At 36.0% G+C, this 25031-nt stretch overlaps 2 protein-coding genes across 12 annotated transcripts in view; both read left to right on the plus strand.

Annotated features, from left to right (window-relative positions):
* LOC128234064 (integumentary mucin C.1-like) overlaps positions 1–25031 on the plus strand; it is a 122969-nt gene that overhangs the window by 12502 nt on the left and 85436 nt on the right. For 9 of the 11 annotated variants that reach the window (XM_052948035.1, XM_052948034.1, XM_052948043.1 and 6 more), the window contains exon 2: positions 23447–23525. In XM_052948035.1, the coding sequence (XP_052803995.1) occupies positions 23447–23525 (79 nt within the window). Of the gene's footprint in view, positions 1–9459; positions 11268–11308; positions 11641–23446; positions 23526–25031 lie in introns of those variants that run through there. The other 2 variants (XM_052948036.1, XM_052948037.1) reach the window with 2 other exon arrangements.
* LOC128235822 (uncharacterized) lies at positions 4139–9394 on the plus strand. The gene is made up of 2 exons (XM_052950615.1): positions 4139–8192; positions 8910–9394. Exons 1-2 carry the CDS (start codon positions 4139–4141, stop codon positions 9392–9394), a joined length of 4539 nt encoding a protein of 1512 aa, XP_052806575.1.

The raw sequence follows: 25031 nt of genomic DNA on the forward strand, positions 1-25031 counted from the left end.
TAGTTAAAACTTCAAAAATCTTCTCCTCTTAACTTACTTGGACTAGAGCTTAGATATTTGGCATGATTCATTGTCTAGTGGACCTCTACAAAGATTGTTCAAATTATGGCCTTGGGGGGGTCATGGGTTTTCTCTATATGTTTATAGTGAAAACTTAAAAAATCTTCTCCTCTGAACTTACTTGGCCTAGAGCTTAGATATTTGTCATGATTCATCGTCTAGTGGACCTCTACAAAGTTTGTTCAAATTATGGCCCTGGGGTCAAAATTGGCCCCGCCCCGGGGGGTTAGGGTATTCTCTATATGTTTATAGTGAAAACTTCAAAAATCTTCACCTTTGAACTTACTTGGACTAGAGCTTAGATTTTTGGCATGATTCATCGTCAAGTGGACCTCTACAAAGATTGTTCAAATTATGGCCTTGGGGTCAAAATTGGCCCCGCCCCGGGGGGTCATGGGTATACTTGATATGTTTATAGTTAAAACTTCAAAAATCTTCTCCTCTAAACTTACTTGGACTAGAGCTTAGATATTTGGCATGATTCATCGTCTAGTGGACCTCTACAAAGATTGTTCAAATTATGGCCCTGTGGTCAAAATTGGCCCCGCCCCTGGGTGGTCATGGGTTTTCTCTATATGTTTATATTAAAAAAAATCAAAAATCTCCTCTGAACTTACGTTGCTTAGAGCTTAGATATTTGGCATGATTCATCGTCTAGTGGACCTCTACAAAGATTGTTCAAATTATGGCCTTGGGGTCAAAATTGGCCCCGCCCAGGGGGGTTAGGGTATTCTCTATATGTTTATAGTGAAAACTTCAAAAATCTTCTTCTCTGAACTTACTTGGACTAGAGCTTAGATATTTGGCATGATTCATCGTCTAGTGGACCTCTACAAAGATTGTTCAAATTATGGCCTTGGGGTCAAAATTGGCCCCGCCCCCTTCGGGGGTCATGGGTTTTCTCTATATGTTTATAGTGAAAACTTCAAAAATCATCTCCTCTGAACTTACGTGGCTTAGAGCTTAGATATTTGGCATGATTCATCGTCTAGTGGACCTCTACAAAGTTTGTTCAAATTATGGCCCTGGGGTCAAAATTGGCCACACCCCGGGGCTGATGGGTTTTCTCTATATGTGTTATAGTGAAAACTTAAAAAATCTTCTCCGAACTCACAAAGACAAGTAACGTCTTAATTTAAACTGGATAACATATTTAGTACACATACCAATTTTCAATATGGGCCACATACAACAATTAATAACAAATATACATATATAGATACACACATAAAATCAAGTAGTGACAAGAGCTTAGATATTTGGCATGATATATCATCTAGTTGACTTGTACCAATATTGTTCAATCTTTGGCCCTGGGGTCAAAAAATGGCCCCACCCGGGCGGTCATGGGTTTCCTTATATATGTATATGATGAAAACTTATAAAATCTTCTTCTCCGAAACCAAAAGGCGAAGGCCTTAGATATTTGGTATGAAGCATTGTTTATCGGACCACTATTAAGATTGTTCAAACTTTAGCCCTTAGGTTTTCAATATTTTTATATAGTCTTATATAATAAAACTTTAAAAATCCTCTTCTCCAAAATATAAGACCTAGAGCTTTCATATTTGGTATATAGTGTTACCTAGTGGACCTACACCAAAGGTATTCAAATTATTGTCCCGGGGTCAAATTGGCCTTGCTCAGGGGTCATTTAGTTTTTACATTGTCTTGTCACTTAAACATCTTTTCCTCTGAAAGTATAGGTCAGAATGACTCCATACTTGATATGTAGCATCCTTACATGGTCATCTCTCAACTTTGTTCAAATGGTTTTGTTTGGCCCCTTTTAGGGGTCACCAGAGCAAAAAACAGAAAAACCTTTAAACAACTTGATCTTATTAACTGCTTGGTGGATCTTCAAGTCTGAAGCATCCTAGCATGGGCCTCTGTCAGGTCTTTTCAAATAATTTTGTTTGGCCCCTTTTAAGGGCCACCAGAGCTAAAATTAGTAAAAAAAACTTAACATTTTCTTCGCATGAACCCCTTGATAGATCTTCAGCAAATTTGGTTTGAAGTGTCCTTGCATGGACCTCTCTTAAATTTGTTCACATAATTTTGTTTGGCCCGGTTGCCAAGACAACGTGTCGCCTGCAAGACCCGTGTCCCTACTTCAAAGGTCAAGGTCACACTCAGTGTTTATTCACAATGGAGTGCTGCATATAAGGACATAGAGTATAGGTTGTCGTGTCCGGGCTGTAACTTTCCCTTGTATGGACAGATTTTAAAATAACTTGCCAAATGTGTTCCACATACCAAGACGACGTGTCGCGTGCAAGCCCTGTGTCCCTACCTCAAAGGTCAAGGTCACACTTAGTGTTTATTCACAATGGAGTGCTGCATATAAGGATATATAGAGTATAGGTTGTCGTGTCCAGGCTTAAACTTTCTCTTGTATGGACAGATTTTAAAATAACTTGCCAGACTTGTTCCACATACCAAGACGACGTGTCGCGTGCAAGACCCGTGTCCCTGCCTCAAAGGTCAAGGTCACACTTAGTGTTTATTCACAATGGAGTGCTGCATATAAGGACATAGAGTTTAGGTTGTCGTGTCAGGGCTGTTACTTTCCCTTGTATGGACAGATTTTAAAATCACTTGCTACATGTGTCCCACATACGAAGATGACGTGTCGTATGCAAGACCCATGTCCCTACCTCTAAGGTGAAAGATACACTAAGTGTTTATTCACAAGGGAATTCTGAATATAAGGACATAACAGTATAGGTTGTCAAGCATGGGTGGTATTTTTTTATGTTCAGAGGAAATTTAAAATAACTTGCCATATGTATTTGACATGTAAAGGCAAGATCAACTTTTCATGTACTGACCTTGTTCGTAGGTCAATGTCACATTTGGGGGCATTCGTCACATACTGTGATAGCTCTTGTTGAATTATATAATGTTTAATGTTATTATTAAATTGTATAAAAAAAATGTTTTTATTAATATGATTGTCTATGATCTTCTTATTCCAATGACTGTTTAACTCCCATGGTTAATATTAAAAAGACATAAAATTGAGTTAACGTTTGTGGGCAATAACTAGCCACCCGGTTAACTTAGTTTGTAGGAGCGCCGTGCCAGTATACCAGCAGCCCTTGGTTCGAGCTTTTTCCTATCATGTTACTTTAGTATTTTTATAGTCAATAAGCCCAGGTGTCGTTAGCGTACAGTAGGCCGAATATTTTCTTGGCCCCAATTCAAACAGCCTTGACATTTAAATGAAACTTGGTACACATGCACATTTTCAGAAACAGTAGGCTCATGTCCAGCAAGATCATACATAATATTTCAACACTTGAATGATTAAATACATCTGCTGCTATGTATTCAAATATCCATAACTAAGATTGTTCATCATTGTAAATATAGTGCTCAAGTTTAAAGCTGCATTCTCACAGACTGACCGTTTTGACAAAAAAAATGTCTGAAAACCAGTGATATAAGATTGCTGATAGAAGATCAGGAAACATTTTTACATATCTTGACTGTTTTGACAAAAAAAATGTCTGAAAACCAGTGATATAAGATTGCTGATAGAAGATCAGATAACATTTTTACATATCTTTGTTTGAAAATTGATATTTATGGTTAGAAGCGTTACTAACGCTTTAAGAAAATGGAGTCTTTTGACAGTGTTTCAAACAACTGAGATCTGTTCTATTGTGAATCATTTTATATGATTGACTGAATTGAAAGCAATGATACCAATGTTCAGAAGGTATACAGTTTAGTTCTAACTCGATTGATGGAACTTGTTACGTTATATTTAGTGGTGTATAACCTTATCCTCCGGTGAGACTGTCGAATATATCGTTATAGTTAAAGCACATGTTGTAATAGAGAAAAACAATAAAAAGTGAAACAGAACGTTATTGTGTATAGTATACAACCGGCAAATAACGTCAATAGATATCGACACAACAAAATGGTAGCAGAGCGTGGTTGCAAAACGTCCAATCGTACTGTAATAGACGGAAATGTTTAATCGATGCATCAAGTTCGGATAGACCAGTAGCCGGATAGACACGTTTGTGAATGTTATTTGGCCAGTTCGTCATACCAACTTATCAATATGGCAGAAACGGATGAAGAAAAGGTTGAAGACGTTACACACGACAACGAAAGTAAGTTGACAAGCTTGAAAATGAAAAAATCCCGTAAAAAAGCGGCGTTTACTCGAAGCAAAAACAAACTTCTAGAGGAATTGAACGATGAGACACATGAGAAAGAACTATTAAGAGAGCTGATTGATAAGTTAGAAGTAAACATGGATGAGGCTATTACTTCGATAGAAGAATTGACAATTGAGTACAAAACGCAGGGAAAAACAAAAGAAATGAAGTCCACTGTCAATGAAATTGACCTCTTGTCAAAGGAATATGATAAGGTGTTAGATGAGTATCATTATTTAATGAGCGAAACAAGTAGCAAGAAATCAACAAAAATAGAACCAAGCATCAGTAAGCAAAAACAAGTTGATAAAGACTTGAGGTGTCAGTTGAAACGTGTGTCCATCCCTATGTTCTCTGGTAACAAGAAAGATTTCCCATTCTGGAAGGCAGCCTTTGAGGCATGTATTGACAAAACAGATGCGTCTGCAGAGTATAAGTTTTTGCAAATGCGCCAGTATTTGACAGGTGAAGCATTGAAAACGGTAGAGGGCCTTGGACATTCAGCTGTAGCTTATGACAAAGCAAAAGAACGCATTGAGAGGAAATATGGTGGGGAAAGACGACTAATGACAAAATTCATGGACGATATTGCAACATTTCCACAAATAAAACGTGAGAATGCGAAATCAACAGAAAAGTTTGTTGATCTACTAGATATCACCCTGGTAAACATGTTAGAGAATAAAATTGAAGACCTGCATAGTGGTATTCTTTATCAGCAACTGTTAAAGAAGCTACCAGAATCCATGATTTCACGCTATGAACGTTGGGTATATGAAAACGAGAAACAAGAGTCAGTGGAAACATTAAGTGAATGGACAGTGAAAGAAGCAGAATTTCAAAACATTGCAATGGAAACAAAATATGGGCTGGATGGAAAATGTGAAAGTGAAAACCGAGAGCATAAATCATTTTTTACTTCACCTACGAAAGCCCTGAGGTCATGCAGTATGTGTCATCAAGATCATAATATTTGGGACTGTAGTCAATACAAGAAACTGTCAATAGAAGAAAGATGGGAGAAGGCAAAATGCTTCAGGTTGTGTTTTCGGTGTCTTGGTAATTATCATTCTGGTAGACAGTGCAAAAGAACAAGACAATGTGGAGTAGGTGGGTGTAACAGATTACACCATAGATTACTACATAACCTCAATCCGGATGCAAGAGCATTTTGTCCAAAGAGAGATGAAATTAGACACGAACCAAATGAGGTTAGAGACACATCTGGTGAGACTTTCACAAGCTCACAGAACAATAGTATTTCGTTACGAACAGTTCCAGTTTTAGTGTGTGCAAATGGAAAAGAAATTAAGATTAATGCACTTTTAGATGACGGAAGTACAAAAACATATGTCAACAGTGATGTTGCTGCTAAACTTGGTTTAACTGGAGACAAAACTGTTTTGCAGGTGAATGTGCTGAATGGAAGGTGTGAAGAATTAGACACTATGAATGTTACATTCAATTTGAACAATGTAGACAGGGATTTAGAACTAGACATTACAGCCGTTACCACTATAGAAGTAACCGGGAAACTGAAACCTACAGACTGGAGTCAAAATGTACATAGATGGGCTCATTTAAAAGGAATTAAATTCCCAAAGTTGGGAAAGAAACCCAAAATAGACTTGTTAATAGGGCTTGACCATGCAAAATTGCATAGAAGTTTGGAAGAAATAGTAGGTGAACCTAATTCACCTATCGCAAGACTAACACCTCTAGGATGGACATGCATTGGTCCAGTGAAAAACCAGAATTATAAGGATACATGTTTGTATACATTTAATACAGTTCAGTGCACAAGCGAACTGCATCAAATCGATGAGACTTTAAAACGATTTTGGGAAACAGAGGCTATTGAAAATAGACCAAAAATGAATTCGGAAGAAGTGAAATCCCTAAAAATAGTAGAAGATACCTTAGAGTATAATGAAGAAAATAAGAGGTATACAGTGTCAATACCATGGAAAGACAACAAAAAGGATCTGGTCATTAACTATGAACATGCCATGAAAAGATTTGAGCATACAGAAAGAAAGCTAAACAAAGACATAAACTTGAAAAAGGCATATGCAGAAACTATTGAGAGTTACAAAGAGAAGGGTTACATTTCTGAAGTCAGTAGTACAAATGATCAAGAGTGGTACATGCCTCATTTTCCGGTTATTAAATCTGATCGAGAGACAACAAAAATGCGCATTGTATTTGACGCTTCAGCCAAGTACAAAGACTTGTCGTTAAATAACGTCATCTGTCAGTGTCCAAAGCAACAGAATGAACTGTTTGACATTCTATTGAGATTTAGAATGAAGGCTGTAGCAATCATGTGTGACATTCAAGAGATGTATTTGCAAGTGGGTTTAGCAAATCCAGATAGAGCAATGCATAGGTTTCTGTGGCGTACAGAATGTAGCAAACCAATAGAGACATATGAGTTCAATCGTGTAGTGTTTGGGGTCAGTGCATCCCCATTTTTGGCGCAGTTTGTTTCGCAAGAAAATGCAAGAAGGTTCATGGAGCAATATCCAAATGCAGCCGAATGCGTGTTGAGATCAACATATATGGACGATACCATGGACTCAGTGGAAGATGAAATAGCTGCAATTGGATTGTACCATGAATTGTCAAGTCTATGGCGATTAGCAGGAATGAAACCGAGAAAATGGATGACAAACTCCTCAGTCGTACTAGCTGAAATACCGCAAGGAGAACGAGCTTACAAAATGGAAGTTACAGACACAGAAATGCCATCTGTCAAGACATTAGGACTCAATTGGGACTCACAAGAAGATATGTTCTTCTTTCGCAATACAGCAGTGGATATAGAGAGCATGAAATTGACAAAAAGGATAGTCCTGAAGAAAATTGCAAGTTTATTCGATCCCCTCGGGTTTCTTACACCCTTCACAGTAAGAGCCAAGATGATTATGCAGGACATATGGGTTGCAGGTGTAGACTGGGATGATGAGCTACCAGAACACCTCACAGCTGAAGTAAAGATGTGGTTCTCAGAACTTGAACAACTGAGTGACGTCAAGATAAATCGTTGTATCAACATCACACCTGCAAGTGCAATACACACATTTGTTGATGCATCTAGTCAAGCATTTGGAGCAGTTGTATATGCTGTAAGTCCTGCTGATAACATTAAAGATTGTGCTGAAAGCAGTGTCAGGTTGATTGCTGCGAAAAGTAGAGTTGCACCACTTAAGACATTGAGCATTCCTAGATTGGAACTTTTAGCAGCTACACTTGGTCTCAAATTAACACAAACAGTCTGTGCAGCGTTAGGTATAGAATTAGAAAGTACGGTGTTCTGGTCAGACAGCATGAATGTATTATATTGGATACGTGGTGCAAGCAGACAATACAAGACATTTGTCGCTAATCGAGTAGGCACAATTCAGGATGCAACCACTCCAAAACAATGGCGACATGTCAGTTCAGTGAACAACCCAGCAGATATAGCATCTCGTGGTAGTCAATTACATACTCTGTCAGAAAGTGAACTATGGTGGCACGGACCTAACTTTCTTAAATGTTGTGAAGAATCGTGGCCTGAGAACAAAATAGACATGACAGATGGTGTAAAGGTTGAAATGAAAAGAAAGTCTGCTCCGGATCGAGGCAATACATTCATAGCTACGAACAAGATAGAGGACAACAGACTCGATCCAAATAGATATTCTAACTGGAATCGGTTAGTGAGGATTCATGCATGGGTAGCTAGATTCATTGACAATTGTCAAAAGAAAGAGACAGAAAGAAAGTTGTCGAAAGAGCTTAGCTTGAGTGAAATTCAAGATGCAGAAGGAATAATTATTCAACAAGCACAGATAGAAGCATTTGAAAATGACTATTCACTCCTTTCGAAGGGCAAATCAGTATCAACGAATAGTAAGCTTGCTCCTTTGAATCCAAAACTAGACATTGAAGGCATAATGCGAAGTGACAGTAGGTTGAAATATGCTGAATATCTTCCATATAGTGTGAGATATCCAATTATCTTACCAAGAAAACATTGTGTTACAAAGCTAATAGTGAAACAGGGTCATGAGCAAACTGACCATGGTGGAACAAATCGGACTTTAGCTTCATTGTCAGATAGATATTGGATTTTGTCATCACGCGAAGCAATCCGAGAATATGAATCAAGTTGCACCGAATGCAAACGTCGAAAAGCAAAAGCGAGCACGCAGAAAATGGCTCCTTTACCAGTAGAACGTCTGAGACAATCTGTGAAGCCGTTTACAAATACAGCAGTTGACTATGCAGGGCCATTCATTACCAAGCAAGGTCGGGGAAAGGTTAGGTTGAAAAGATATTTGTGTGTTTTTACCTGCATGGTAACAAGGGCAGTTCATTTGGAAGTTTCATATAGCTTAGACACTAACTCTTTTATCAACACCTTATCACGGTTTGTCAGCAGAAGGGGTGTTCCAGACCGTATACTTTCTGATAATGGAACAAATTTTGTCGGTTGTGTTAATGAACTGCGAGAGCTTTACAAGCGGTTAGACAGAAATATGATTATTCGAAATGCTAACGAGAAACGAATAGACTGGAAGTTTCTGCCACCAAATTCACCTCACTTCGGAGGTGTGCACGAATCAATGGTAAAATGTGCAAAGAGGGCTTTGTACAAAGTTCTTAAAAACACAAACATTTCAGATGAAGAATTGGTGACTGCTGTTGTTGGTGCTGAAGGCATGATAAATAGCAGACCATTGACGTATCAGTCAGCTAACCCAGAAGATAGTACTGTGTTAACCCCAAACCACTTCTTACATGGACAATGTGGCGGAACATTTGCTCCTAATGTAGACAAAGCATCAGCCAACAATTTGAAGAAACGTTGGCGATATATACAAGAACTCCTCAGACACTTTTGGAAACGGTGGTTCCAAGAGTATCTGCCCACTCTTGTTTCTCGAAACAAGTGGTACCATGGCTCTAGAGATTTCCAGCCAGGAGACGTGGTAATGGTCATCGATCCAGATATCCATAGAGGTCAATGGCAACTCGGGCGTGTGGTTGATGTCCATCCAGGTCGTGATCAACGAGTCCGTGTGGTTGATGTTCGAGTCGGAAAGACAGTTGTTCGGCGACCAATCACGCGAGTCAGCATACTCGAGAAGTGGCTTAAAGCGAAGTGAGCAGTGTGGACTACTGTGTGTTGAGGCATAATAATCCTCCTAGCATACAGTCAGTCATATAAGTGATTAATACATAAATAATCGCGTTATTTAATGTCAGTTCTGAGACAAACATGTAATTGAATTATACCGAGTTCAGTTTGAAGATTACAAGATGAACACTTTCAAGATGAGAAGTCCAGAGTCGGATCGTGGACTGTACTTGTCTACATCAGTTCTGTATATATATAGATTCATAAGATTGATATTCTAATGTTACTTAAATGCATAATTCATTAATTGAATGTGTACTAAGTCTAGATGTATTTTGCATTATAGAGTGGAATTACTGAAGTACAAAAGGTACTATTTTTTAAGGGAAATAACATTTTCTTTGGAAATAACATCAATACTTAAAATAGCATTACTTGGAGAACGGTTTAAATAAAGAACTTAGAATTGTTCATATTGTCAAGGACCGTTATATAAGAAATAGAATGAGATGATGTTATTTTGTGTTTATTATGATTTATTATGTCACTAAAGTATAGGTATATATAGTTTGTTTTACAAAAGAAAAATAAGCTTTATATGTATTATGATAGTGTGGGTTCAATATATTTGATATGTATGTTGACATATTTTGACTAATGAATCAGTCTATAGTGCTATTGTTGCTTATATACACCAATGGGGCAACATACTGTCTCGTTAAATTAATCTATGACTTTAAATAGCATGTTGTCAGTACATGTACAGTACACTCCACGCGGAACTACCACTTTCCTCGGTGACTCGGAGGCGTTTTTAATTTATCGCGGATTTCCGCCGAGTACGCAACCTTTTTCCTCGCTAAATTTCGCCGAGTTGCACCGAGTTAATCGTTTTCTATGGAGGGTTTTATTGCCGGTAGCGCCGGTGATCGTATCGATTTATTGACCTAATCGCGGAACTCGGCGTTTTGTGCATAGCTACTACAGTACATTGCTCTGTTAAAACAGTATTAAATAATTATTTTTTTTCAAAGTACAGTCAGTTTCTTTTTAAAAACAATTATTATAAATTTCCATATCAATTTTCATCAGCATCGTCAAACAAATGTTGTTTTTCACATTATGTAATTAAAAGATATACCATAGCGTGTATTTGTGTTTGTTATTGTTATCTTTCTCTTACTATATTAAGGTGTTGAGAACTTAATTAGATTGGAGTAATGAAGGTGTTGAGAACTTTGTGTGAATATTTTTCGGTCATTATTTCTTAATTTGCATTTTACCACTTATTAATTTATCCGTAGTTATCAATGGTTCTAAACTTATTCATTACGCATATAAGTGTAAATCCTTCATCAAGTTAATTAAAATCCCATTAAACACCATTGTATACATGTACATGCATTGAAATGAATAACACATTCTATCGGCTTCAGATCAAACAGTCTCACTGTGTGACGTCACATAACTCACAGTTTTACCCACGAGGATCTCATGGAGAGCATGTATATTGTTATGCAGGATTAATGTGTCTGAGTGTTTTTTTCGAATGTAACTTAAGTATTGCATTTCCAACTTTATTTCATCACATTAATTAGTTACCTATAAATCATTGAATGTGTTGACTTTTATTGATGATTCAATAAGTATAACTGTACATAATTGCTTCTTACAGTCTACAAGTGTGGTACACGTTTTAAAGTTTATTGGCAGATCGTTTTACAAAAATGTCATGTCTTTGTTTTCTTAATCCCATGATTGCCCTTGCTGTTTATTTAATCCTCCAATAAATATTTCACACTTCCTCTTTCTACACGCATCGTTTAGGATGGTTATTTACTAATTAACTTGTAAACAGTTGTGTATACGGTTAGGTAGATAATCTTCGTCTGTGAAACTTGGTAAGTGTGAAAGTTATGATTGATGTCCTTTGGATGTCCGAAAATTAGGTATGCGAAATAAATTATTTTTTTAAATAATTACGGGTGTAGCAAAAAATATCAAATAAATTAAACAAAATTAGATACAGTGGGAGATTCTTATCGGTTTTCCTCCGAGTTTCGCGGTGTTTTTACCTCCGAGTAACGCGGCGATTGTAATTATACGGTCCACTGATCAGCCTCGGTGGGTAAACGAGTAAAAACGCCGAGGAAAGAGGATTATGATCAATTGGATGTCGTGTCCGCGATGACCAAAATCCGCCGAGGAAAACGGAAAGTGGTAGTTCCGCGTGGAGTGTACTGTAGATAGTTATTATTTCTTGTGCTAGTTAAGGTATGCTTTCAATACATACATTTTTGAGTTTGAAAATGGTAAAGTCAGAGAAGTGACTGTTGAAGGTTGCACATGATAAATTGATTCAATGATAGTTTAATGATAGATAAAAGAATTGTGGATAAAATGGTTAAATCATGTATCATATATCTTTTGTATTGAATCGGATTGTCGTGTGTTATACTGCATTTGAATGGTTGATGATTGTTTAAAGAAATTTATCATTATGTAAAATGAAGATAGTATAGCTATTTGTGTATGAGGACACAAGTTAGAAGCATTTTGCAGAATGCAATTCATTGATTATCGTAACAATGAAAAGGAATGTATGCTATATATGTATTTGTATTCAATAAGTAGTTATTATTGATATTCAATAATCAGATACATATAAGACATGTTGATACATTTTTGCATAGGATATCGTTTAGCTGTTAAACATTCATGGGATGTATGATAAAAAAGAGAAATAGTTTAGTTTCAAATATCGTATTCATTGTTTTTCAAGAACAAGTCAAGGACATATACGTAAAAGTCAGTAAAAATGGTAAGATGTTAATTAAGTTCAACATATGCTATTGGTTAAGCACATTTTATAGAGAATAACAGTATTTAACAATACATTGTTTCTGAATTGTTATAAAACATATAGGTTATATCGTTTTAAGAACATGATGTTAAGGTAATTGATAAGTATGACTTACCAATGTGGAGGGGTATGTTCAGAAGGTATACAGTTTAGTTCTAACTCGATTGATGGAACTTGTTACGTTATATTTAGTGGTGTATAACCTTATCCTCCGGTGAGACTGTCGAATATATCGTTATAGTTAAAGCACATGTTGTAATAGAGAAAAACAATAAAAAGTGAAACAGAACGTTATTGTGTATAGTATACAACCGGCAAATAACGTCAATAGATATCGACACAACAACCAAAATCAGTTAATCTGTGAGATTGCAGTTTTAAAGGTGCAGGTCCCTTAAGATCAGTTGGCAGAAGATCTCATCATATTTAATGAAGAATCATACATTCAATGATGCAATTCAACTTATTCATTTTGATTAGAATCATCATATTATGCAGTGTACGAAATTCGGCTTTGAATCCACTAGCCCATTCGGGCTACCAGATAGGAAATTTTACTAGCCCGAAACCAATTTCACTAGCCCAAACTTAAACACTTAAAAATTTCACTCGTTCGGAATAATTTTTGGAAGTTTAATTACGATTCCGCAACGAGTCCGATCATCTAATCTAGCACGCTCATACAGTTTCAATAAATGCTCCCCAACCTGAACAATGTGTCAATAATAAATTATAGTCATACTTAATTAGTGTAGTCATCAAAAGTTCATTAACTAATAAAGTTTTCACAAAGGCATTACGAGAAAAAAGAGAAAAATATTTTCTGAACATATCATTTATTTAATTGGAAAGAGTTATGCATGTACTGTAAGTTCTGTTATCCAATGCATCTTTGTCAAATCCGATATGCACCAGCGATTTTGCAATGACATTTTTCTCTTTTCAACTTTCAGTTTCACTTTCAAGTATCAACAAAAATATATGGATGTTCATATTGCCAATATTCCTATAATTGTTCTTTAAAAATTAATGGCAAAGCTATTCAAAGGTATAAAATACAACACGTAGAACCCTACTGTACTGTACACAGACAACGAGTTAACTATATCCGACAGTTCTCCTTTCACTTTGATTAAATTTGTCAGGAAGTAAGCGGGCACCTGTTTCCTCCGCATTTCAGACAACTTTTGTAGAATTATTATGTTCTGTTCGCATTAAAAACTTCAATATCGTTCTTTTTATTTTAGCTAATAAATAAAATATATTTAAATGAAATAAACAAAATATCAATGTTGATATTGCTATTTTAGCATTGTTGATTTTCATAGCCATCGTTGTTGTCAAAAACTGCCAACTTTATCCGTTAATTTACATAATGGGCGGAGTTTAAATGACGTCATAGAGTTGGCTGCTGCTATTAGACGCAGTTACTGGTTAGAAACTGATCGATAATTATGTCTCCCCCTCTCTGGGGGAGACATATTGTTTTTGCCCTGTCCGGTAGTCCGTCAGTCCGTCCGTACGTCACACTTCGTTTCCGATCGATAACTGGAAAACCGCATGACCTAGGATCACCAAACTTGGTAGGGAGGTTGGTCGTGAGGTGTAGAGGATCCCTATTGTTTTTGGGGTCACTAGGTCAAAGGTCAAGGTCGCGGCGACCCCCAATATAAAAAACATTTCTGCTCAAAATCTTGAGAACGGTTTGACCTAGGTTCACCAAACTTGGTAGGGAGGTTGGTCGTGAGGTGTAGAGGATCCCTATTGTTTTTGGGGTCACTAGGTCAAAGGTCAAGGTCGCGGCGACCCCCAATATAAAAAACATTTCTGCTCAAAATCTTGAGAACGGTTTGATCTAGGTTCACCAAACTTGGTAGGGAGGTTGGTCATGAGGTGTAGAAGATCCCTATTGTTTTTGGGGTCACTAGGTCAAAGGTCAAGGTCGCGGCGACCCCCAATGTAAAAAACATTTCCGCTCAATATCTTGAGAATGGTTTGACCTAGGTTCACCAAACTTGGTAGGGAGGTTGATCATGAGGTTTAGAAAACTCCTATATTTTGGGGGGTCACAAGGTCAAAGGTCAACGTCGCTGTGACCTCTAATGTAAAAAAATATTTCCGTGCAATATCAGGAGAATGCTTTGATCTAGGTTCACCAAACTTTGAAGTGAGGTTGGTCATGATGTCTAGTTGATTTTGCGATCAGTTGGTCAAAGGTCAAGGTCACTGACCTTGAGGTGAAGAACCGGTTTCTGCTCAATAACTCAAGAACGTTTACACCCAGGAACTTCATACTTGGTATGCCAGTTAGTCATGACTAGTTGATGGCCCCTATTGATTTTGGGATCAGAAGGTCAAAGATGAAGGTCACAATACTGTGAGGTAAAAAATGGTTTCCGCTCAATAACTAAAGAATGCTTCCACCCAGGAACTTAATACCTGGTATGCCAGTTGATCATGACTAGTAGATGACCCGTATTGATTTTCAGGTCAGTAGGTCAAAGGTGAAGGTGACCTTGTGGTAAAATAACAGTTTCCGCTGATTTACTAAACACAACTTCGGCCCAGGAACTTCATACTTGGTTTGCTAGTTGGTCTTGATTATAAGATGACCACTATTGATTTTGAGGTCAGTAGGTCAAGGTCAATTTCTTTGTCACCAGTACGTACGTCACACTTCTTTTGGCTCAATAACTTATGAAAGCTTGGACCCAGGAACTTCATACTTGGACCCAGGAACTTCATACTTTGTATGCAGGTTGGTCATGACCAGTAGATGACCCCTATGTTTGTTCGTCTCCAGTCCAAAAGTACAAATTTCATGTCCATCATTGATTATTTCTCACCTACGACCACACAATGGGGGAGACATGCGCTTTTTCAAAAAAGCAATCTCTAGTTACTTGTCACTTTGGGCGTTAATTAATTTTGACATATGCTTATATTCATTGATTAAATAAACAAACATAGAGCACATGGCTTGAGCCCTGAATAGCAGAGCAATTAGCTTTTTTATCATCGTAAATTTCGGCGAATCCGACTACGCCTTGAAGGAGGCATTCTTGAATAATAAGGGTTTGCGTATAAAAAAAACACGATGCGTAACACGTTTAATTGGCAGGTTTTTTTTAAAATCATAAGGAAAAAACGGTAGCCCGGTCGGGCTAGTTTCTGTGGAAAATCGGTAGCCCCAGCTGAAATTTGGTAGCCTCGGGCTATCGGGCTACCGCGAATTTCGAACACTGATTATGAACACCATGAGCTCTGATTTTTTATGACAAATTTATCATATCTGTAGAAAATGTCTGATACTATCATACAAATTATAGCAAAACAAACAAAAAATGGTTGTACAGAATTAATATTCATTTAAATATCTATAAAAAGAGTTGTTCATATAATAAAACATTATGATGCACATTTTAAATGTAAGTACAAGGACATAAAAAAATATTTAATTTATATGATTATTGAATAATAATATCTCTTAGGATAATAATAATAGTTATAAGTGTTAAATACTAAGCACTTGTACATGTATGAATATCAATAATAACAGTCAAAAAACAGCAGTTCAACCAACAAAAGAGCTCCAACAAGTACTAGCAATGGGAATCCAACCAATATGACCTGACAACCTACAGTAGCCGTTCAATCATCACTTCATTGCGTTCAAATCAGGCTCAACTAGATAGCCATGGGACATCCATTAAATACAGTCCAATCAACTCTTGTGGTCAAACCAACACTTCTTGTCCATCCATTAAAAGTTGTTCAACCAAAACATGTAAATCAACTGAGTATAGCTATCCAATATAGCTGTATATCCAACAGTGATTCAAATAACACTAGTTGTCCATCACACATTCTGTCCAACAAGCAGTCCAAACAACACTGATGGTCCAACCAACACTTCCGGTCCATCCATTTATAATTGTTCAACCAACACGTATGGCCCATCCAATATATCGGCCCAGTAAGCAATAGATGCCCAACCAACAATAGTGTTTCAACAGGCACTAGCTGTCCATCACGTTGCTACCAATCTAGCAGCCCAACCAATTGTAGTGATGTTCTTCATTGATAGTAATGATCTCAGAAGATAACATCCGCATATTTGAATCATATCTGTAAAGAAAGGAATGGATCATAAAAAGTTTATTTTTTATAAAAAAGGTAAGTTACTCTCAGACTTATTTATGGATGGGTTTTAAGACAATCTGGACCCCGATTTAATTCCAGGCCTGGGTGTATGCGACTATTTGGGTGGCCATCATAATATTTAAACATAACTAACTAGTAACAAATCATTCAGAAGACTACACATGTGACAGCATGACATAATTACTCTTTCTAAGTAAAATGTTTATTACATAGTAATAAAATACACCGAGCAGTATAAATATCATAATCTATATTGATGATGATTTATATATGTTCATTCATAAGATTATTACATACAGTACATGTAGTTATACCTGGTAATGTATAGATTCCTCATTATAGATTATGACAGTCAGATAGTAAAACAGACTAATATATTATTTGTGTTAATTTTCAAAACAAATGTTTAAGAATAGATGATAATTATTTGTTGTTAATAATACTCCAATAAGAATAGTAACCGCTGTCTTTTCTGAACCATCTACCCCACCCACCAGAACTAACTGTCCAGGTAAACAGTCAAGCGATTTATAACTCATGACATTCAAATAATATCACAATAATGTAATATAAACTCATTAAAATGACAAATCTAATAAAAATAAATAAATTATAACAAACCTGGAATGATAATTAGTCCGTATTAATCGCTGTTATTATACTTCGTTATTAGCTACAATAATGAGCGATCAGGGATACTTTTTTATTATTTTGACATTTCATGTGTATCCCTGTAACGCTACAACTCTCTACCATTTAACACTGGGCGAAAGAATATATAGTAATATCATGCATCGATGTTGAATAATAATGATATAATTGTTCGAAATGTACCTGAAAGTGATCTTAACTGGGTTGGATTTGTCGTTACAGTCGTTATTTTCACATAAATATACTCTGGGTCACGAAATGAGCGTAGCAGTCCACCATTTTTTATACATGTTGATTTTTATCGAATAAATTTGTACCCATCCGTCAATGATTGTTAACCCTGTGCGCAGTCACAGTTATCCTCGCTTTTCTATGTATTTGTGCAGAGCAACGCAACAGTGTTCAAAAATGGTGATACCTAATCATCATCATCATCATCATCATGAACATCATCATCATCAACTTCTCCCAACTTGACCCATTAAACACGTTAGCTTTCAGCGCATTGAAATGGTTGCATTTTTAATAGTGTTATTTAACCGAGCCTATTAACGACCAAAATATTGGAAATCCTCTACCCCGTTTCATACATGTACACAACCTGTCAGATTTGTCCTAGATTTACAGATTAATGGATACAATCGATGCATGTAAGTGCATGATGGTATCTGAACATGTTTTTTCGGCATAATGACATAAATAAATGTGTGTTTGATAGTAGGCAATGATATTTTCGTAGAAATTTGAATTTATAACAAAGATAATTTAAAAATTGTGGCCGCGAGGATCCTCTGCGCAAGGCCCGTTTGCTACTTTTTGCTGGGATGGTGGACGTCACCAGTCTGCCATAGTCTAAAAATCGTCAAAAGACTGGTTGACGGCCATTTAGGTGGACTAACTTCGTTATAACCCGGAAATAAACCGGAAGTCACCATGCCGCAAAGGATTATGGTCTATTGGAAAGTCGAGAATGGCAACCTAAAGGAAAATGTCAACAATTGGTTATAATCATCTTCTTCTCCTAAACCGCTTTGACAATTTTGATGAAACTTCATAGGAATGATCCTTGGTTGGTGCTTTTTCAAAATTGTTCAAAGAAATTAATTCCATGTAGAACTCTGGTTGACATGGCAACCTAAAGGAAAAGTGTCAACAATTGGTTACAATCATCTTCTTCTCCTAAACCGCTTGGACAATTTTGATGAAACTTCATAGGAATGATCCTTGGTTGGTGCTTTTTCAAAATTGTTCAAAAAAATTAATTCCATGCAGAACTCTGGTTGCCATGGCATGGCAACCTGAAGGAAAATATAGGCTGTCGTGTCCGCGCTGTGACTTACTCTTATATGGACAGATTTTAAAATGACTTGCCATATGTTTTCGACATACCAAGACAACGTGTCGTGTGCAAGACCCATGTCCCTACCTCTAAGGTGAAAGATACACTAAGTGTTTATTCACAATGGAATGCTGAATATGAGGACATAAAGAGTGTTGGCTGTCATTTAGTATGATTGTTTTTTTTTTCTATGCTCCGAGGCAATTTAATATAACTTGCAATGTATTTGACACATAAAGGCAAGATCAACTTTTTATGTACTTGTTCGATCAATGTCACATTGGGGGGCATTTGTCACATACTTTGACAGCTCTTGTTCAATATTCTTTGAGAAACAAGCTATATTAATAACAAAGGTTAAACTCTTTTACTCAGGTGAGCGATTTAGGGCCATCATGGCCCTCTTGTTTCTATTTCGAATAATTAGTAAATAACTAATAACAAATTTGGAATAAATCAATTGCTTTTACTTATCAAAAGTATTTTCAGCCTTACTGCAATTGGATTCAACTAAATGAACAATGTGAATCCGATACTATAAATAGAATCCATCGACGTCATCATGGTCATGTGATTGCATTGCATCATCACACTCAATTGATTCTGGTTGACTTTACTATGGGGGTTACGCCATAACTTTAATGTGTTGTAAACATCCAAAAAATAAATATCAACATTAAAGTAATTTGCCCTTCCCTAAATTTGCCACGAATTGGATGTGGAAAATGGGTGGCAGTTGGTGGAGTATTGGAACGGGTGGCACTTGGTGTAAAACGATGAAAAACAGAATAAAATGGGACTTTGATCTAATTTTTCACCATTTTCCACCAAATGCCACCCCAACGTGGCACTTGGTGGAGTATTGGAACATTTTCCACCAAATGCCACATGGCAATTTTTTTCACCAAATGCCACCCCAACGTGGCACTTGGTGGAGTATTGGAACGTTTTCCACCAAATGCCACGTGGCAAATTTTTTCACCAAATGCCACCCCAACGTGGCAGTTGGTGGAGTATTGGAACGTTTTCCACCAAATGCCACGTGGTAGTTGGTGGCAAATTTTTCACCAAATGCCACCCCAAGGTGGCAGTTGGTGGAGTATTGGAACAATTTTCCATCAAATGCCACGTTCAGTTTCTTTGATCTTTTTTCACCAAATGCCATGCCAATGTGGCAGTTGGTGGAAATTACGTGGCACTTGGTGGAAATAAAATCATGGGATTTATGAAGTATGCATACAACAACCTAAGAACAACAAAAAACATTTCTTTGCAGTCATTTAGTTTCATATGTACACAAAATTACAAAGGATCACAGTTGATGGTGAAGAGCTGTCTGCATTTCTACATTTGGAGAAATCCTGAAAACAGTTTTAGTATTATTTATTTTGGAGGTTTCATTTTAGCTATCATTATTCAAAATATATTTTAAAATTAGATTCAAGTTTGGCTATACTTCTTCTGCTATAGAAGTCCTCTATTCATATTTCTTTCTGAAAAAAGCGATCATTTTAATAAATCTGTTCAATATAATAGGGTTTGCCTCACAGAAGAATGTTATTTGTTCTACAATTTGTTCTACAAATGTCTTTGGAAACATGTGTACACCAAGATTCACTTTAATATCTTTATTTTTTCAAAATCATGCAGCCAACAACATGAATTACACCAAGGCTTTGTCAATACCTCAACGATTTTTCTTAAAAACACACACACCCTTTAGATCATATACATCTTCTACATCTTTTCTTGACTGGCATTTAATATTGTTTATCTCACCCTTCACAGCACTTAGCACTTTTAAATAAGTATAAGCTAATAAAATATGATAAAACTATGAGGTCAGTCTTCATTTAAGTTATTGTAATATTCAAATATTTACCAAAAAGGTCTTAGAATCTTGTTCCAAGTACATTGTCATCGTTATGGGGGGGGGGGGGGGGTCTGGAAAAAAAAATTGTATAACATTTCTTTATACATCTTCAACTTCATTGTACAAATTGAATGATAATTTTTAAACTTAGTACATTGCTTGACTGAGTATTTGTCAATTGTTTTGGAATAAAGTGAAACATACTTGACAGTACATGCATAAAGCTTATCTCTTAGTCAAACTTTAAACAAAGACAAAGAGCCTAATATGTGTAAAAATAAAATAAAATGATAAGTCATGATCTTTTTTGGATGTTAATATGATAAAAAAAATAACAGTTACCTTATAATCAATCCATTTTATTAAACAAAACTGCACATTTTTTTTTCTCACTATTCAAAGTTCCACAAAATTAATGCTAATAACTGTAAGATTCAAATATTTTGAGGAGATTTTCCAGCAGAGAGGTCATTCCGAGTTTAAATCAAACATTAATGCATCCCTGTACCTTTGGGGAAATAGCAACAGAGCACATGTACACAGAAAACTTAGTTTAACTCATCATTATCATGATCATGATAATCACCATCACATTGTTGTTGTCATCATCATCATCATCATCATCATCATCATCATCATCATCATCATCACCACCACCACCACCACCACCACCACCACCACCATCATCATCATCATCATCATCATCATCATCATCATCATCATCATCATCAATAACAACATGTTGTTGTTGTTGTCACCACCACCACAATCATCATGATCACTATCACCACCACCACAATCATCATAATCACCAATACCACCACAATCATATTCACCAACACCACAATGAACTACCAACAACAACACAATTGTCAAAATCAACCACCACCACCACCACCACAATCATCATAATCACCACCACCACAATCATCATAATTACCACCACCACCACCACCATCATAATCATTATCAATAGAACCACCAACATCATAATCATCATCAATAGAACCACCAACATCATAATCATCATCAATAGAACCACCAACATCGTAATCATCATCAGTATAACCTGAGCAACATTACCAGTTAGTTTTAAATAGTAGCATATGTAATGATGCTAAAACAGCAGCATGAACAGCAACTGTCGTAAATTCTATTATTATTCCATCATGATAAGTAATGGTTCCATTTTACAGAACTCTTGAGATTTTCTAAGTCTTTTTTCACCAACTGCCATATGAAAAATTAACTAAGTCCAACTTTTTCACCAAGTGCCACATGAAAAAAAAACTGAGTTCAATTTTACACCAACTGCCACCTCCAGTTGGGTGGAAATTTCATGGCAGTTGGTGGAATTCTTGATATTCCACCAAGTGCCACCCATTTTCCACCAAGTGCCACCCATTTGCCATGGATTTGGGTGGCATTTGGTGGAAGTTGGTGGCAAATTTAGGGAAGGGTGGGTGAATATAAAAGACTGGCCGGACGTGACCAATCCCTGACCAATGGAAATATCTGGACCTGTATGGAAATTGTTCAAAAGTCTTCAGAATTTTGATTGGGTATAAAACACTGGCCGAACCGGACCAAATCATAATAATAACAAATAACTTACTATATATTAGAATTCAAGAAATAAAATTTAAGGTACATAAAATACTTGAAAAGGTTTGGATTGACACGGTATACTCATTAAAGGGGCTGTTACAGGTTCTTGCCTATAAGTAAAATCTGTTCTTTTGATTACACAATAAATAAGAAATAATAATATATTTTTGATTTTTAAAATAATCTTCCTTTTTATTTCATTATTTTTTTATTTTTTATTTTTAAGGTATCTTGATCAATAATAAAATGCTTATTTACTGGTTCATTCATTCATTCATTCATTCATTCATTCATTCATTCATTCATTCATTCATTCATTCATTCATTCATTCATTCATTCATTCATTCATTCATTCATTCATTTATTCATTCATTCATTCACTCATTCTTTCATTCATTCATTCATTCATTCATTCATTCATTCATTCGTGTATTTAATAAATATTTACTTTATTACACAAAGATGCTGCTTTTTTACCTAAACTAAGAGATGCACTTCTAAGTAAAAAGATACACTTAAAATGCACTCTTTAATGACAGTAGATTATCAATAAAACTAAAGATACACTTTTCAGGTAAAAGATACGCTTTTAATGCAGTTAAAGATGTAGGAAAATTCACTTCAATGAAAAAGATGCACTTATTGCGCAAAAGATACACTTAAAACACACAAAAGTCCACTTCCATAGCAAAATATGCAGAAATCTTAGGAAAAATATTTCCACTTGTCATAAATTCAACATTTTTTTTCATATCTTGATGAAACTTGGTCAAAATATTTGTCTGAATAATATCTTGCTTATTTTCTTTATTGGTCACCCTAGGTCAAATTCTAGGCTACTAGGTCAAATCTTAAGAAAATCTTTCCACATCATAAATTCATAATTTTTTGTCAAATCTTTATGAAACTTGGTCAGAATATTTGTCTGCATAATATCTTGAAAGTTCTTTAATATGGGTCATCCCCGGTCAAAATCTATGTCACAAGGTCAAATCTTAGGAGAAAGAATTCCACAGTCATAAAAATTCATAAATTTTTGTCAAATCTTTATAAAAATTGGTCAGAATATTTGTCTACATGTTGTCTTAAACATTTGTGAATATGGGTCATCTCAGATAAAAAACTAGGTCACTAGGTCAAATCTTAGGAATTATTTTCCCTATGTCATAAAAAAAATGAAATCTTAGATGATAAAGTGTGTCATCTAGGGTCAAAAACTAGGTCTCTGGGACAGATCTTATTGGAAAAGCTGATGTATTTATTGGAAAAGCTGATGTATTTATAAAAAGTTTATTTTTCCTCACACAAATGGTGTTTCTGTTGATCAGATTATTTGTATGAACGATATCTCTGATAAGTATAAATATGGGTCTTTTTTGTTAAAATACTAGGTCACTACCTCAAATCCTAGGTTTGCAATATTGCAAGAAAAAATCCGGCTTTAATGCGGCGTTACCGCATTGGGGTCTTGTTAACAATTATGACTAGAATGTTTCTCTAGCAAGTCAATCCCAATGTATGTTCAGCTGTTGTACTGTGCAATGTCAGGTCATCATGGTGTTTTTTTGGGTGTGTTTTCAGATGGTTATCATGATGGAGTTAAGAATCAGAGAGATACTATGCTACATGCTGTGCTGTTTTTGTGTCAACATGGTTTCAGGTACAAATTTATGTTATAAGTGGTAAGGCCAGCATTTTTTAATGCCTTTGAAGGACTTAATATAGTATTTGGACTATACGTCTGTCTGTCCCCACAGCTTTGATAAAATGCGAATGCTAGATGAAATTATGGACAGAGGGTCAAAGGACAAGATCATGGTGATGTTGAGCTGAAAATTATTTTCCGATTTAAGTTCGGTATGGGGGTAAAGGGACGCATGGGGGTAAAGGGACTTTGAACTTACTAGACAGGTTCTTCATGACCAATAGATGAACCCTATTTATATTTCAGTTAGAGGGTTAAAGGTTTAGGTTGTTGTGACCTTGAGCTGACTATCCATTTTCAATCAATAACTGAAGATTGCAGGGTCCAAGGGTCTCAAACATGTTAGACAGGTTGTTGACCAGTAGATAAACTGTATAGATTTTGAGGTCAAAGGTCAAGATTATGGTGTCCTTGAGCTGAAAATCTGTTTCCATCACTAACTAAATTTTTGCTTCCAGGGACTTCAAACTTGGTATTGGTTGTATCCAGCAGATAAACCCTAACACTTTGAGGGTTAAATTAGTCAAAGGTTAATGTCAATAACTGATGACCACTTGGGCCTAATGACCTCATACTTTGTAGGCAGTTTCAACATTAGCAGCAGAGGAACCCTTTTCAATGTTATCTTATAATAAAAATGTGGCTGAAATTTGGCCACATTGGCATAAAAAATAACACTTTTTTTCGCAAAATGTTTAATAATTTCAGATATGATTAGTTCCCTTCCTGCAAAAGAGGGTGGGGAAGGGAAAAATTTAAAGCATCTCGAAAGTTTGTTTTATTTAGTTTTGAACAATTGTTTTAGGGAATAAAACATACATCCTTTGCAACATTTTTGTGATAATTAAGATTTTGGATATAAAAGCATCTTCCTTTTTATGAAAAAGTCTGTCAACAATATAAGTTCTATGTTTTGGTGTCATAATGCCCAAGACATCCTCATAAACAATGGCTTGTGGGTTCTTGATGATATCTTTCCAAAATAATGAAGATATTCAATAAAATAATGAAAAGTAGTGAATAAAATTCAGGTGTAATTATATTTTTTAGAATAGCTGCTATCACCACAAGACTGTTGATTGGGTAGTACTGACTATTTATTCCCCCGACAAACAAAGTTTGGAGGGGCTATATATGTCACCCTGTGGTTGGTCGGTTTGTCGGTCCGTTGCAGTTTTCCTTGTCTGTAGGATAACTTGAAAACTACTTGATAGAATTAAATAAAACTGCTCACTAGATTAAAGCACCATGATGGCTCATTATCAGATAGCTGGAAACAATAACTTCCGTCACTTTGATTTTTTTTTCCAAATCTATGCAATGAAATTGAATGTGATGTACATGCAAACTTATTTCATTCCACACTTTGAAAACCATCATTGGAAAAGGTAAGTTAATAGTGCTACCTTCAATATAATTAGGCTTCAAGAAAAATGACATTCTGATTCTTTAAGAAAACAA

Source organism: Mya arenaria, chromosome 5 (assembly GCF_026914265.1).
Source record: "Mya arenaria isolate MELC-2E11 chromosome 5, ASM2691426v1".
Lineage (NCBI taxonomy): Eukaryota > Metazoa > Mollusca > Bivalvia > Myida > Myidae > Mya > Mya arenaria.

Coding starts and splice junctions, on each gene's coding strand:
- LOC128235822 (XM_052950615.1), top strand. CDS start 4,139: ATGGCAGAAACGGATGAAGAAAAGGTTGAAGACGTTACACACGACAAC. Junction 8,193..8,909: donor AGGCATAATGCGAAGTGACA/GTAGGTTGAAAT, acceptor CAAACATTTCAG/ATGAAGAATTGGTGACTGCT.